This window comes from Neofelis nebulosa, chromosome 4 (assembly GCF_028018385.1).
Source record: "Neofelis nebulosa isolate mNeoNeb1 chromosome 4, mNeoNeb1.pri, whole genome shotgun sequence".
Lineage (NCBI taxonomy): Eukaryota > Metazoa > Chordata > Mammalia > Carnivora > Felidae > Neofelis > Neofelis nebulosa.
Window position 1 is genome coordinate 164,205,777 of NC_080785.1, and position 15,107 is coordinate 164,220,883.

Below are 15,107 nucleotides of genomic sequence, written 5' to 3' on the forward strand. Positions count from 1 at the left end.
TTCAGTGACCTTGACCGCCTCCTGTGACCACCCGGCCAGCTCCCACCACCCATCCTCGGTCCCAGCTGCCCCCTACCCCAGTGACAAACACCTCAGACCACCCGAGTTGCTGTCCTGCACTTTGGCGTTTTATTATTATTTCCAAATCTCAGGCATATATACAGGATAATAAGGGCACTGTTAAAAAACGGAGCCAAAATGGCCGGGCTGAAGCGGCTCGTATGCTACTCTGAGCAGCAGGTCCTAGACCTGCCGTCCTGCCCCCTGGATGGTCCCTGGGCCAGAGGGGCGGCCTCTCGGCACCATCCGGCGAGTGCACCATATTGACCCGGCTGCTGGCAGAGGGGCGCGGGAGCAGTGCAGGAGCCCCTGGGATGGGGAGCCGCCCCCCCCTCATCCACCCGACCGTCCCCATCCAGCTGGTTTTGTAGCGGCCCTGGTAGAGATCCGACAGTCCCGTCTTCCCCAGAGGTCTAGTTGTGACTGGCAGACACCAGTCCTGTGTGACCACCGCGTGCTGATCCAGCCCAGAAGCCTCTGCTCGTGGCCACCACGCTCAGAGGACCTGCTCCGTGCTGGATGCTGAGACATCCAGGAGCCGCCAGGCCGCGTAGGGGTTGAGCTCGTCCTGGTCTCGACAGAGCGCCCACACGTACAGCATGCGCAGCACCTTGTCCTGCAGAAGCAGGGACGGTGAGGGCCGCGACAAGGGACTGCAGGGAGGGGCAGGGCAGAACACAAAGGGGACGCCAGGAGGGACCAGGGAGCAGAGCTGGGAGTCGGCCTGGGTCCAGAGTCGACAACTCAGGCCTCTGCACTGCCAGATGAGTCAGTCACCCTCCAACCCCCACCAGCACCCACAGGGCCCCAGGCTTCTCAAGACACTGCCCTGCTGTTGCTGCACAGTCACAAAACCTCCGGGCTCTGTCGGCGCGAGGTGGCTGGAGGCGGCCATCAGCCAGTCTCGTACCAGCCACCCGCGAGACCCGATCCCTCCTGGACTCACCGGGTCGCCCTCCACCACCTCGCCTTTGGGGTTCTTGATCACCATCACCAGCTGGGCCTGGAAGGTGATGATCAGCACAGGCCCCTGCTCCATCATCTTGCCCATGGCCAGCTGCAGGGGGATAGACAAGGTGGGCTGGCCTCAGAGAGTGGCCTTGCCCCTCCCCTGACAGTCGCCTCACGGCTGGTGCCGACCCTTGCTTCCCAGGAGGCAGTCCCAGCCACCCCACTTGTCCTACTCGTTGGGCCAGGCCCCAGAAGGACCTGTGGGAGGTTCCCACGGGACCCTTCCCAATGTGAGCCAGAGTCTGAACTAAGAATCCACGCAGCCTCCCCGGACCCTGGTGGCTTCTTGTTCCCCAGAGGGGGCTGGGTGGGCGTGTAAGGCCTCACAGGGGGGCCCCTGCACATGGGCAGGGGTAACCAGCACTGGCACTCGTCCGGCTCTCCACAGGGGCAAAGCTCTCGCCCCGCCCAGTGAAGGCAGAGGGACAGCACTGCCTCTGGGGGCCCCGAGGTCTGGGCGGCAACAGCAGCCCCTGCGTCCGCCGCCTGCCCAAGAACTCTCCCACCACAGGCTTATGGGAACCCTCTGCTGAAAGGGACCCTGAGGTCATTTCACCCCAGTCCCTGTCTGTCCGTGCCGCAGCTCCCCCAGGGACGGGCGCCCCTCTGACTAGTACCCCCCCCCCGACGCCAAGAAGAGCCGCTCACGTCGATGTTGTCGATGTCCAGAATGCGGGAGTGGAACTGCAGGCCCAGCGCCTTGGCCTGCTGGATCGGGTGCGCCAGCTGGCTGTAGGTCTGCGAAGAGAAGCCAGACACATCCCTGCGGCTGGACCCGCGAGCGCAAGCCCCACCAAGGTGCTGCGGTGCCCCTGCTGGCGAACCCCAGGGGCTGCACTGTCCTGGGAAACTCTCCCCGCAGACAGGCTCACAGCCCTATCCGGTGCTTTCTGCACCTGCACCTTCCAGAAACGGCTGCTATCGCCTGCGTGTGCTTTGCCAGGAGCAGCAGATGCCAGGAGCACAGGTCCAAACAGGGAGGCCAGTGCCACCCATTTGCTGGCCCGAATCACACCCCCCTTGTTATAAAGACAGCGCTGCATCGAGACGCCCAAATGAAAGTGGTATTAATCAGTAAAGTAGGTAATTTTCCTGCAACAGGATCTGAAATACACGCCCAGAGGGAAGTTGAGGCCTCTCTGGCTGATCTTGGACTTCCCCATACTCACCGCACTCAGAATCTTGGCCTGGAATCAAACGCGTTTTCTAGGATTCGCCCTAACCCACAGCCGCTCTGAAATGAGCTCCCTCGGTTGGCCTCCTCCTCACTGACCAGCCCCGATGGGAGGCTGCTGGCCACAGGCAGCCCGTTTTTCCCGCGGGGCGGTGACACCCCAATGACACCTCCAGCCCCCTTGAGCCTACTCCCAGGCCCAGGACACACGTGACACCTGGTACCTTTTCACTGGAGGCTTCTCTGGACTCAGCAGCTATGGCGGAAGACATTCCAACAACACTTACTTTTTATGGAAATAACTGATCTACCAAGAAAAAAAATGGTGCCAACCCTATTTCCTGTGTGGTTCTTAAAAATGGCATCTAAGGGGCGCCTGGGTGGCGCAGTCGGTTAAGCGTCCGACTTCAGCCGGGTCACGATCTCGCGGTCCGTGAGTTCAAGCCCCGCGTCAGGCTCTGGGCTGATGGCTCGGAGCCTGGAGCCTGTTTCCGATTCTGTGTCTCCCTCTCTCTGCCCCTCCCCCGTTCATGCTCTGTCTCTCTCTCTGTCCCAAAAATAAATAAAAAACGTTGAAAAAAAAAAAAAAAAAATTAAAAAATGGCATCTAAGAAACACCTCTGGGGGCGCCTGGGTGACTCAGTCGGTTGAGCATTCAACTTCGGCTCAGGTCACGATCTCACAGTTCATGGGTTCGAGCCCCACGTCGGGCTCCGTGCTGACAGCTCTGAGCCTGGAGCCTGCTTCGGATTCTGTGTCTCCCTCTCTCTCTCTGCTCCTCCCCCACTCACGCTCTGTCTCTCTCGAAGAGAAACACATTTAAATAAATAAATACACACACACACACACACAACACACACATACACACACACATACACCTCTGTGAAAGCACCTGCAATTTCAGGAGCATTTCCAGGGGCCCCAGCAGCTCTTTGGCAAAGGTAATCAACCACAGCCTGATGGTCCCAAAGCATTAAAAAAAAAAAAACAAAAAAAAAAAACCACACGCTCATAAATGCCTGCTGGATTAGTCACCATGCAGGGGAGTATTAAAAAAAAAAAAAAAAAATCTGACATCTTCTCCTCTGCTTTCTCCAAGTTGTTTGTGAGCTGGAAGCAGAATAGAGCAGCCAAAAAAGGCTCTGGATTGCTCAATACAAATAAGCTAGAAAAAAACCCCATAAAGACACAGGTCAGGGAGTGAGCAGGGTGAGTCGAGGTGGCCGACAGAGTCCTGCAGGGCCGGGGAGGCTGCCAGGACCGGGGCGGACAGGGTGTGCTCCTGGGGACAGCTGACCTGGGTGCACGGCCTGGCACCATGGGGCCCCGGGACCCTGAGCACTGACTCCGGGGAGCAGTCAGGCCTCATCAGGACACACGGCTCCTCCCCATGCGGGAAATCTTATCACCGTCTGTTTTGATCTGTGTTTCGGGAACTAAAAGTGAGAACAGCTACAGTGAGTCTGGCCAGCGCTTTGTGCATCCGGGAGCGCTGCGTCTGTGTTCACACTGTACCCTCATGACGCCTGTGACATGGCCCAGGGACGGGAGGTGGTGTGGGCCCGCAGGCTGCTTGCTGGCCAGCGCCCAGAGCCACCACGTGAGACCCCTGAGCGCTGAGGGAAGGTCACACACACCCCAAGCTATTCACGGTCCCTTTCCGCCCGGCCCCGGACCCCTGGGTGCCTCCACAACCAGGACACCGGGCCCTGTCATACCCTTCCTGGCTCTGCCCAAACAGACCTCCAAACTGATTCTTTTTAGGCCTAAATATAAAAAGTAGAAAGAAAAAGAGAAGGACTCACAGCTTCATAGCACCAGTCTTTGAGAATCTCAAGCTCTCCAGAAATCATGGCCTAAAAAGGGAAAAACAAACAAACAAAAAATAAGTTCGAGACTAATAGGGGGCTATCTAGGCTGGAGACCCTACCCTATAGGCTCCAGCTGGGGAGCAGGGGGCCTCGGGTCAGGCCGCAGCAACGGATGCCCCTCCCCAGGCCCTTGGGACCAAGGGCCTGCATGTGTGACCCCCGGCAGCCCAGGGTGGCCCCAAGGGCCTCGGGTGAGGTGGAGGAAGATGGAAGCATGCTGGGCTCAGCGTGGCTGGGAAGCTGAGCCAAGGAGGCCAGGAGCTGCATTCCACCTCCACCGGGGCCGGAGCTTTGCACACCCAGAGGTCAGGACAGGGGCAGAGGAGGGGTCCTGGGGTGGCCTCCCAAGGTGCCACAGGGGATGCCTCTGCAGGAACCTGGAGGCAGGGCTGACCTGCTGAAGGTCAGAGAGGAGCCCAGGGCCAGAGGGAAAAACAAAACTAGGGGCAGGCCGGGAGCTGAGACGTCGTCTCTAGAAGAATCCGCCTGTGCCGGGGCTGCTGTGTTAAGGGAGCGCCCCCTCTCTACCTCCTTCCGGCCCTGCCCAAAGTGGTGCAGGGAACGTGGGGAATTAGAGAGGAGGGAACCACAGGGAGACCAGTAGGATAGAGAATACAGGGGGTGGGGACTGGAATCTACCTTCGGGGCGGGGGGGGGGGGTGGTGGCGGGTGCGGAGCCTTTCTGTGATCTCATCAGGCCCTTCCAAAGGCCTGGCAGAGGCCCAGGTTCCGGCCACATCCCAGGGGCTGGAGAAACAGACGTGGCTGGCTGGAGGCAGTCAACCTTGGGCAGGGGCCCTGTGCAGTATGTGCAGGGGCAGGACCCTGAGCGAGCCACCCCCTCCTCATTTATGAACCAGAAGGAGGAGCCAGAAAATGGGATTCAGGATTCCCACAGAGAGGGGACCTGGCCCCTGGGAGACAGAGCCGCGGCCCTGGGGCAGCCGCTCACTGTAGGCTCGAGGGAACTGCTTCAAGCAGATCATGAGGGAAACCAGACAGGAGGCTCCAGGCCGGCTGTCAGGAAGACGGAAGTTGCTGCCGGACCTCGTGAAAGGGAACTCCGTCCCTGGGAGCAGACACACCCCACAGGGAAGAAATCGGCCACCATCACGGGGACCAGCAGGGCCCACAGGTGACCCTGGGTGCCTTCTCAGAGGTGCATGACTAACGAGGGCTGGGTGTGGGGGTGCCAGGCCTCTGACGGCCAGAGATCTCTGCCCCTGGTGGCAGTTCCCAGGGTAACCTGGCAGGCGGGACAGTGGAGACCTGCTGGGTGGGGGCCCCAGGGTGCAGCACCCACCTCCAGGACGTTGGGGATGATGTCGCTCTCACACTGCTGCAGGAACCGCTCCTTGTCGAAGGCAGGGTCAACTCGCAGGATCTCCGTGAGCACCTCTGACATCTCCGTCTTCGAGAACAGGCCCCCTGGAGGCAGCCACGGCAGGAGTGGGCCAGGGCCCGGGACCGTCCCTGCGGCCAGCCCAGGTGGGAAGGACGGTCCAGGCCCACTCACCCAGCAGGTCTGTGACCTTGTCTGTCAGCGCGCGGGACGCCCGGATGAGGACGTTGTCGCTCTCGTCATACTTCACCTTCATCTCGAAGAACCCTGCTGGGACGTGGGCTGAGGTCAGGGGTCGCCTCCAGAAAGACACCCCTACTCTAGGACTTCCGGGGGCTCCTTGCAGCCCTGCAAGACCCACTCCCTGTGCAGACCTGGACAGTGCGGGGCGGAGCCAGCTTTCTCGGGGGTGGGCTGAGGGGCAGGGCTCTCCCTACCAAGGAAACCGGCCTCTAGTGACCGTCACAGGACAAGGGACAGGGTGTGTGGCGTGGCGGTGCTCTGGCTGGCACCTGGGAGGCCCACCGGCGCCTCCTGTCCTGCCCCGTGAGGGAGCCTCTCACGGTGGCACCCACAGCCCAGCCACTGGAGAGGCAGGTCGGCCTGGCCGCCCTCCTGCCAGCGGCAGCTCCGCGACCACGAGGACGGTGACTCAGCCCCTGGGGTAGGGCCCCTGCCCGCCAGCTGGAGATGTACCGGGCTGCCCTCGAGAGCAGGGCTGCCTGGCGGCCTGGGCTCTGCTGCTCACTGGCTGGGTGATCCTGGGGAGTGGCTGGTCCTCTCTGACCCCGGTCTCCTCCTCTGTAAAGCGGGGGGTCTGGCTTGTGCCCAGTGCGCGGGGAGCACTCAGTAAGCGTCTGCTGCCACGGCGACGCTGTCGGCCGAGTGTCCGAGACGTGAACACTCACGATTAAATACCACGTTGTTGTCCCTGAAGTCTCTCCACTGCTGGTACCACTTGGAGTCCTTGTGCAGCACGACCCCCAGGGCCTCCCTGGGGAGATGGGGCAGCGGTGAGCAGTGGCGATGGGCCCCTGTGTGCCGGCCCAGGCACCCAGCCCTCCTGTCCCCGCGGGCAGCGCCCCCGTCCCCCTGGGCAGCCCACCCTCCTCTCTCAGCCTCCTGCCTTCTCTCTCCCCTTCCCACCACCCACCATCTCCCCCACGTTCACATGGGAGCAGGGACTCTTGAGCAGAACAGACACTCGAGAACGAACTGACTTGGGCAGGAACGTTCCAGGGGCGCTCAAACACAAACAGTGTGTGTGTGTGGAAGGGGGACACAGGCCCTGGCCAGTCTGCTACCTACTCATTGGGCTCAAACACCTTCTCTTCCTTGAGCTTCTCTCCTGCAAACTCCTTCCTCTTCCTGAGGCGCTCTGGCCTCCGATAGGGCCCGGTCTGCCCCAGCACGCTGTCGTCGATCTCCTTCTTCACGGACTCTACCCCCTGGGGGAAAGCAGCCAGCCCCAGGGTGGGCGCTCAGGACCTTCCTGACACTGCGGACCACCGCCGGGGGCCTGTGCGTTTGTGCCCCAAGTCAGGACAGTGTCCGCGGAGAACCCCAATCCAGGGCCCAATTGGTACCCCAGGGCCTCAGCTTCCCCCGGTCTCGAGGTCACGTGGCTCTGAGCACCCTGCCTGACTTCCCTGCGTGGACCACAGGGCTGTTTCAGATGGACCCCGCTTTTCTCTGGCCACCCCCCTCATTTCCCCCAACCTTGCTGCAGTCACCCTGGCCGTGTTGAGCTGGCTGTGCACGCCTCCCCACTGGAGGGGTTGCCACTCCACCCGTGGCCCCTCCCCTGTATGTTCCCTTGTCACATGTCGCTCAGGAACCACTCATCCCCCTCTGGGTCCCCCAGACACCTCAAGAGCAGGAATTTGGACTTTCTATCCAGTGGCCCCTGTGGGCAGCAACAGAGCCCAGCATGTGGGAAGATTCAACAGGCGTTTCAGAATGAATCAGGACCTCAGGTCGCCTTGAGTACAACAGGTCCCGGGCTTACGGACACAAGCTAAGGGTGTTAGTGGCTGAGAGGCTCTCCGTGCATTAACCTGCTGCTTCCTAGGGGCTTTGACTTGTCCAAGGCCACCCGGCAGGGAGCGGAGCACCATCCTGGTGCCTCGAGCAGGCCCTCCCTCTCCAGGGCTGAGATCGGCAGTGAGAACTCAGGATCCCGGACTCAGAGCAGGCCAGGCCGTGAGCCCCAGCCCGACCCACCTGGGAGATGGCTCTGAAGGCGGCGGTCCGGCCCAGCTTCTCCCCGCCTTTGGACACCGACTCGGCCGACTGTTTGGCAGTCTTGGCAGCTTCCTCCACGCTCTCCTTGATCTTCCGGCCAAGGTCGCTTTTACCGACTTCATCAAGACTCTACTGAGACACAGGGATGGGGGTGTCAGCACAGCCCCCCGCCCCGAGCTAAGACCAGTCCAGTCCTTCAAACGTTGGGAACAGACACTCTGAACTCGTCTGACCTATGGGGCCCGGACACTCGGGTGCACCGTGTACAAGGTCTGCAGGGCTGAACCCCTGGGCTCTGGGCTGGACACCAGGTCAACTGGGTTCTCCCTGGAAGGGGCTCGAGTGGCTGCTTAGGGATAAAAGGTTCGAGGAGCCTGTGCCTAATGCTGGACTGGCCTGGAACCCTTGCAGGCGGCTCAGAACAGTGCAGAGCCCTGCCCCTCTCTCCTGCTCAGAACAAAGCAAAACAGGCAACAAAAAGGAAGCCCTCGGGCCCCCCTACGCTGCCTCATCTCCCCTCACCTGGGGCCAAGCAGTGCTTCCCTGTTTTGGGTAGGAGGAGACAAGTCATTGGCCCTTCTTTCTTTGCTGGTGGCACGAAAGCGTGAAAGCTTCTACTGCCAGCGGTGAGCCTGAGCCGCAGGGCACGTGGGCTAGCCTGACTTCGCCCTCCTTCCTGGGCGAGGGGCGGGGGAGGGGGGAGGGGGGCGGGGGGGGGGGGGGCTGTGCATCCTAACTCCGGAAGCCACCTGGCCAGGCTGGCTCTTCCCTGGCTCGCCACCCACGCCTATTCATCCGCTGTGCCAAGTCACGTCCTGCCCAGGCACCAGCTCTGCCCGCAGCTTCCAGCACGGCTCTCCTCCCAGAGGCGACGAACAGATGGCCTGGCAGCCGCGGGCAACAGAGCGTGGGGGCCCGGAGACCATTACCTCCTTCACTGTGCCTGTGATCTCCCCCAGCTTCTTCTTTATCACCTCGCTCGTCCGCACGGTTTCGGATTCAATGCTTTTCTACGGTAAGGAGGTTGTTTCTCTTGGTTACAACACAGCAGTTGTCTTATAGGAAGCATTTTCTGAGCGGCGCCCTGCCCCCCCACCGCCCTGCCCGACCACCCCAGCCCCCTCCCCACCCCAGGGCCCCTCACTGCCCGACAGCCTTGCTTTCGGGAGCAGTTGAGGGCTGACGGATAGAGACCCCTGAGGCCCAGCCCTGGCTCTAGTCTCTGGCCAGGTGCAGGGGTGATCTTGCCCTCCGCCCCGGTTCATCCACATTATCCTTCCTCAATCTGCACCCCTGCAGCTGCCAGCCGCTGCTGGATCTCCCACAGCCACAATCCCACCCGACTCGGCTTGCTCTGCCCCCAAACCACCCCTTAGCCTACTCCTCTTCCTTACTGGAAAGAAAGGGTCATCATCCTTCAGGTCGAATCCCCCACAGGCCCTCTGAGCGAACAGGCCTCGCCCACAGCCTGGGATGTGGCCAAGAGAACAAAAACCCAAGGGACCTGGAGCAGGCACCCGTTGGCAAGACGGGGCGGCTGTCCCCACCTCGCAGAGCCCTGATGCAGCAGCTGCCGAGCCCACTCCCTGCGGCGGGCGCCTGGCAGCTGCTTCGGTAAGAGACCAGGCGGTAATTAATAATCACACCAGCACCGTGACCCGCTTTCTGCCTGCTTCACTCAAGGGGCCACAACCAGCTCTCAGGAGCAGCGCATCTTAAACCTACAGCTCAAGGGGTGACCCGGGGAGCCCGTGCAGACGCACTCCGATCCAGCAGGTCGGGGAGGGCTCCGCGACCCCGCATCTCTCACGAGCTTCCACAAGAAGCTGGTGTGCAGAGAACACCACTCCGTCTCGCCGCAGAAACGGCGGGCTGGCGACTCACTCCTGTCCGCTCGCCCCTGTGGTCAGTGAGTGACGTCACTTCCCCCACTGTGTCGTCTCTGTGCGGGAAGCAAAGGGACTCACGTATTTCCTTCTGGCCTCCTGGAGCGCGTCAGACTCTTCTAGCTTGCGGGCCTCATCTCGGAACTTTTTTATACTTTCTTTCATTTCTTTGTTTTTGGCTAATTCTTGCTTGATATTATCTAGCAAGCCAGAGAGAAAGCCTTTCCTGTTTCCAGAAGAATAGGATTTGGACTGAAAAGAAACAAAGGATTTTTACTTTCTCCTCTGTGCTGATACGGGTTTCACAGTGAACAGCTACCTCCATTATGAACCATGAAAGTCAAGTTAAGAAAGCATCAGGTGATAAACTGTGGGATGTCCAGTTTATTATCCAGTAATAAAAAGAAACCAGTTAGCAAGCTATGAAAAGATGTTGCGAGGGGCGCCTGGGTGGCTCAGTCGGTTAAGCATCTGAGTTTGGTTCAGGTCATGATGTCAGAGTTTGTGAGTTCGAGACCCGCATCAGGTTCTGTGCTGACAGCTTGGAGCCTGCTTCGGACTCTGTTTCTCCCTCTCTCTCTGCCCCTCCCCCTCCCCAGCTCACACACACTCTCTCTCTCTCTGTCAAAAATAAACATTAAAAAGAAAAAAAAAAAAAAAAAAAAAAGATGTTGCGGCCTTACACAATTTGTCAATGACATCTCAATTTAAAAAAGACACAGGAGGGGGCACTTGGGTGGCTCAGTCAGTTGAGTGTCTGACTCAGGATTTCGGTTCAGGTCAGGGTCTCATGGTTTGTGAGTTCAAGCCCAATATTGGTCACCATGACAGTGAGGAGCCTACTTGGGATTCTCTCTCTCCTTCTCTCTCTGTTCCTACCCTTATTGTGCTCTCTAAAAATAAATAAACTTAAAAAAAAAAAAAAAAAAAAAGACACAGAGGAACCTTAAATTCATATTACTGAGTGAGAGAAGCTGGTCTGAAGAGACTCCAGGCGGCATGATCCCCACTCTAGGACATTCTGGAAAAGGTGAAACCATGGATAGTAAAAGGATCAGTGGTTGTCAGGGGCTGGGTAGGCTGGTGGGGAAGATGAATGGGCGGAGCAAAGAGAAGTTTCTGGGCAGTAAGACTACTCTGTCCAAACCCACGGAATGAGCACCCAGCATGAACCCTAAGGCAAACTATGGGCCTCAGTTAATAACGATGTATCAATGCTGGCTCATCAGTTGTAACAAAGGTGCTTATACTAAAGCAAGAGGCCGCACCATGGGGAAGATGCAGGCCCAGGTGGGAGGAGGGGCTGCCAGGAGGTTGATGGAAACTCTCAGTACTTCCTGCTCAATTTTTCTGTACATGTAAAAGTGCTCAGAAGGATAAAGTCTATTAAAAACAAAACAAAGTGCCAGGCTCCTTCTCCAACAGAGGGAACCCTGGGTGAGGAACGGGCGGTTTGGAATCCTCATGGACATTCAAACATGCTCACCCAAGGCGAAGGGCAACACCCAAAGGGGCCCCTGTCCCAGGAATGGAGTGGAAAGGACTCTATAGCCCCTTATCTGGAAGAAGCTGAGATAGGGCCCTACTCCCTGGGCTTCTGGGGCCGGGATAACTTTGGGGTCACTCTCAAGTCCCACATTGGAACTCACATGTCACCCCAGGGCTTAGCACAAACCTCCGTCGTCAACCCACAGGATCACTGTCACCCAGAGCCTAAGCTCAGGGGTGCCCCTCGTAGGAAAACCCAACACACCCAGAAAGCCGGGGCCTAGGGAGGCCAGAAGAAAGGCCACGGTCCTTCTGCAGACACAAGAGCCAGAGTCGTACACTGCCCGAGACACAGGCTTCAGTTCAGGGTCACACTGAGCCAGGTTAGGATTGCTGCTTCCCCACCACGTTGAGAGTGGGCTCCGAAAAGAGAATGCTTGAAGAACCACGCGAATGGTGTGCCCCGCCAGCCTTTCTCTGGGGGAGGTCTAGGTTCTAAGACTGTCTGGGACTGCGCCACCTGGCAGCTGCCCCACCTGCCGCTCCACGGCAGGGCCGGCCGCACACACGGAGGTGGGTGGCTAAGAGGAAAGGCCACAGGGCATGTGCCACGCCCACAAAAGCTCAAGGACAGGACCGGGGAGACCAGGCCTGTGAGAGACTCAGCGGGAAGGGAAGGGTGTGGGCTGCCCCAGTGTGTACACTTGGGGAAGTATACTGGTTTGGGGCTTTCCTCCCTGTGGTGGTAACACACCGCCAGAAAGAAGCACAGTTGAAAAGGAATGACGCGGAGGAGAAAAGCTCTAGAAAATGCTGTCTGTGAGGAACAACAGAGACAGGAAACTGAGCCCCCAAGCTGAGGTGGCTCCGCTCAAATGCCTGGAGGGCTGTCACCCCCCAGAAAAGGGAAGAGCCACAGGGAGGTGGATTTCAGCTGAGTACAGGGATGCCTTTCCAGCCCTGAGAGCTGACACATCATCTACTTTGTCAGGCAGGAGCTCCACCCCTGGTAATGCCAGGTGCTGCCCGAGAGCCCGAGAGGACCAGCACGCTGGGTTCTGTGACCCCGCAGGTCTTGGATGGGGAACGCCGATCAGCTGCCCTTGCCAGTGTGGGCAACGTCCTGCAGCTCTGTCTCCTGCTAACCAGGTCTGATCTTTCAGACTCCTCTCTGTCTGCTGGCATCCCGTCACTCACCAGAGGCAGCTCTCGGCCGGGCCGGCGTATCTGATAGGCACCATTGTGCAGTAGCATTAGGTTGTGGCTGGACAGGAACTGGACTCCATTGCTGACGCATCTCTAGTTAGGGAAGAAAAGAAAAGAGCCATTCAGATAAGGTAACTAGGAAGTGAGTAAGACCCACTAAAAAGTAGGGGTCGCCCAAGTCTCATTTGCTGATTTTTTAAAATGTTTATTTTTGAGAGAGAGAGGTGAGGAGGGGGGGGAGGGAGGGAGAGACAGAGCGCTAGCAGGGGAGGAGCAGAGAGAGAGGGAGACACAGAATCCGAAGCAGGCTCCAGGCTCTGAGCTGTCAGCACAGAGCCCGATGCGGGGCTCGAACCCACAAACCGTGAGATCATGACCTGGGCCGAAGCCAGATGCTTAACCGACTGAGCCACCCAGGCGCCCCATCATTTGCCGATTTTCACTGCAGGCCTGCTGCATGCTAGACACTCCGCCATCTTGCTAAATTCTAAGAAGCCAATGGAATCTTGTGGAAAGGAAGACACTGGATCTGCACCTCCAGGGTCCATCCCTACTTTCCTGCCTCTGAACCTGGGGGAAACCAGATGAGTCTCAGGAGATACCAACCTATGGTGGAAGAAGGCTAAACGTGCCAGTCTGATTTCGTCTCATTAGCCTGAAATGGGCCCCCAAGCGCCTCAATGCTGGCCGTGAGCAGTCTTCTCTCACAAGCCTAGCCCAATGCTGCCAGCCTTGGAAGACCAGAGACCTGGGCTCTCAGAGGTAAAACACAGATAACTTGTTCTAGGCACAACCCTGGAAGAAACCTAGCATGTCCTGGTCCAGGGTTGGGCTGCAAGAGGGCACACCTGGGCCAAGACACTACTAACATCATGTGAAAGGCATTTCTTCTCCTACCAAATGAAGGACTTAAGCTCCATAAGAGAAGGGCCAGTGCACGTCCTGCTCAACATTGCACCGTAGCACCCAGCACCGAGCCAGGCACATTGATGTCAACGACCATAGAACCACTCTTCCATTTCCATATTCCCTGGGCCTTTCCTCTCCCGTTCCATGCCTCCTATCTCCAGGAACTCTAAGCAACAGCCCAAACTCATGCAAAGGCCAGCATCTCCTACAGCTACTCAAGAGTAATTCCTGGGGTACCTGGCTGGCTCAGTGGGAACAGCATTTGACTCCTGATCTCAGGGTTGTGAGTTTGAGACGCCCACGATTGGGGTAGAGACTACTTAATAAACTTAAATATATATATATTAAAAAAAAGAGTAACCCCTGAGAGCTGAAATCATTTGTTCTTCTCTATATGCCTACACCCATTGATCCTGGAACCACTGACTTCAGCAACAGTCTAAGATAGCAGTGAACGGCTGTCTAACTTGGAAAAGAAATCCCATATGAAGCCCCAACCCGAGGCTGGTTCCCAACCGGTTTTGTGCCCAAATCCGAACATGTGTAAATTCAATCTCAAACCCTGACTTAAAACTCAAGTAGCCAAGAAAAAAAAAAAATCAGCCTGGAGTCAAAGACAGCTTCTTCCTCCCTACACTAGGATCCCTATGAGATACTTTCCTTCATCCAGAGCCTAGCACTGCAGTCAGTTTGACCTGGGCTTTGGACCAGGTCAGCTTACCACGAGCTGAGGCTGTGGGCAGGTTGCTTAACCTTTCTGAGTCCCGGTTTCCCAACCTGTGAAACAGCAACAAGCAGCAGCAGTACATGAAGTACTTGTAATCCACGAAGCTTGTAGTACACAAAATACTACTGTTTTCTGAGTGCACCATACACGCCTTAACTCCCACCACCCCTATGAGTTCAAGCTCTAAGCCAGGACGAGAACCATCTCCCGCACTTTCACACGGAGGACGAAGGGGAGCGATGCAGGAAATGCTCTCGGTAGAGGACCTGGCACATAAACGCGAGCCGTGACTGTCAACGGTATTTTGCCTTCTCCCGGCTGTTTCTCCACCGGGCGCCCGGGCCACCGTGCACTCCCCGGTGCACGTGGAGTCTGATCAGGAAGTGAGGGGCGATTCGCCGTCCGCCGGGCTCAGCGCATGGCCGCCTCGGACCCGGCACGCTTAGCTCCTCACCACAAGCTTCGCTCGGGGACCCCGGCCCCGGCCTCGACCGACCCAACGACCCAACCCAAGCCTTCTGCCGAGCCCAAGAAAGGGCCGAGGGGGCCTAAGGCCTGAGGAGAAAAAGGCCCTGGAGGTCGCGGGCTGGAAGCTCCCTAGGCCCGCCCCCTACTCCCCACCCTGACCCCGTACGTCTCCTTACCTGCGGGCAGCGGCACCAACCTCCCCGCAGCGCCGCCGCCGCCATGTTGCTGGATCCCGTGTGACCTTCTGGTGACGCGGCCTGATGGCGTCATCCGCCGCGTCTATGTAGCGCGGCGTGGGTCTGGGAAAAAGCCGGCCTTGGGGGCGGGGTTTCGGGGAGGGAACGGCCTCTGATTAGACAGGGTTCCCTTGGGGGCGGGGCCTTGGAGAGTGGTCTGGCATAGGGGCGGGACTTAATGAGTTAGAGATTCCTAGAGAGCTAGGCGTCTGATAGGGCAGGATTTGGGAAGGCGGGGCATGTTGCTTGACGTCACCCGGGGGCGGGCACTTTTTTGAGGTAGAGACCTAGGGTTGGTTAAGGCTGCGAAGGGGCGGATCGTGAGGACGTGATTTCTGTCCCGTGCGGAGAGGTGATCTCCCAGTCAGGTCGTGCAAGGTTCCGTTGTCCGGAAGGATGAGTAGGGCGACTGACCACAGGGACAGGCTCCATTGGATTCTGACTGATTGACCCGCGGACCAGCCCAGTAGTGACTGACCCTGGCT

The 15,107-nt window shown here is 58.5% G+C and overlaps 1 protein-coding gene across 1 annotated transcript; it reads right to left on the reverse strand.

The window, feature by feature from the left end:
* Positions 1–106: 106 nt before the first annotated feature.
* TIMM44 (translocase of inner mitochondrial membrane 44) lies at positions 107–14,680 on the reverse strand. Its single transcript, XM_058728179.1, has 13 exons — positions 14,563–14,680; positions 12,274–12,375; positions 9,670–9,840; positions 8,632–8,712; positions 7,682–7,831; positions 6,767–6,906; positions 6,367–6,452; positions 5,633–5,725; positions 5,420–5,544; positions 4,051–4,101; positions 1,720–1,809; positions 1,007–1,117; positions 107–676 (listed from the first exon to the last, which is right to left on the reverse strand). The coding sequence occupies exons 1-13, from the start codon at positions 14,605–14,607 to the stop codon at positions 557–559; spliced, it is 1,365 nt and encodes a 454-aa protein (XP_058584162.1). The 5' UTR covers positions 14,608–14,680; the 3' UTR covers positions 107–556.
* Between the last annotated feature and the right edge of the window lie 427 nt (positions 14,681–15,107).

What these genes read in the sequence shown, in the direction of transcription:
- TIMM44 (XM_058728179.1), bottom strand. Translation starts at nt 14,607, where the DNA reads ATGGCGGCGGCGGCGCTGCGGGGAGGTTGGTGCCGCTGCCCGCAG. An exon ending in CCGGCCGAGAGCTGCCTCTG is followed by an intron (nt 9,841 to 12,273) that starts GTGAGTGACGGG and finishes GTTTCTTTTCAG; the next exon opens with TCCAAATCCTATTCTTCTGG. An exon ending in CCTTCAGAGCCATCTCCCAG is followed by an intron (nt 6,907 to 7,681) that starts GTGGGTCGGGCT and finishes GCTTTCCCCCAG; the next exon opens with GGGGTAGAGTCCGTGAAGAA.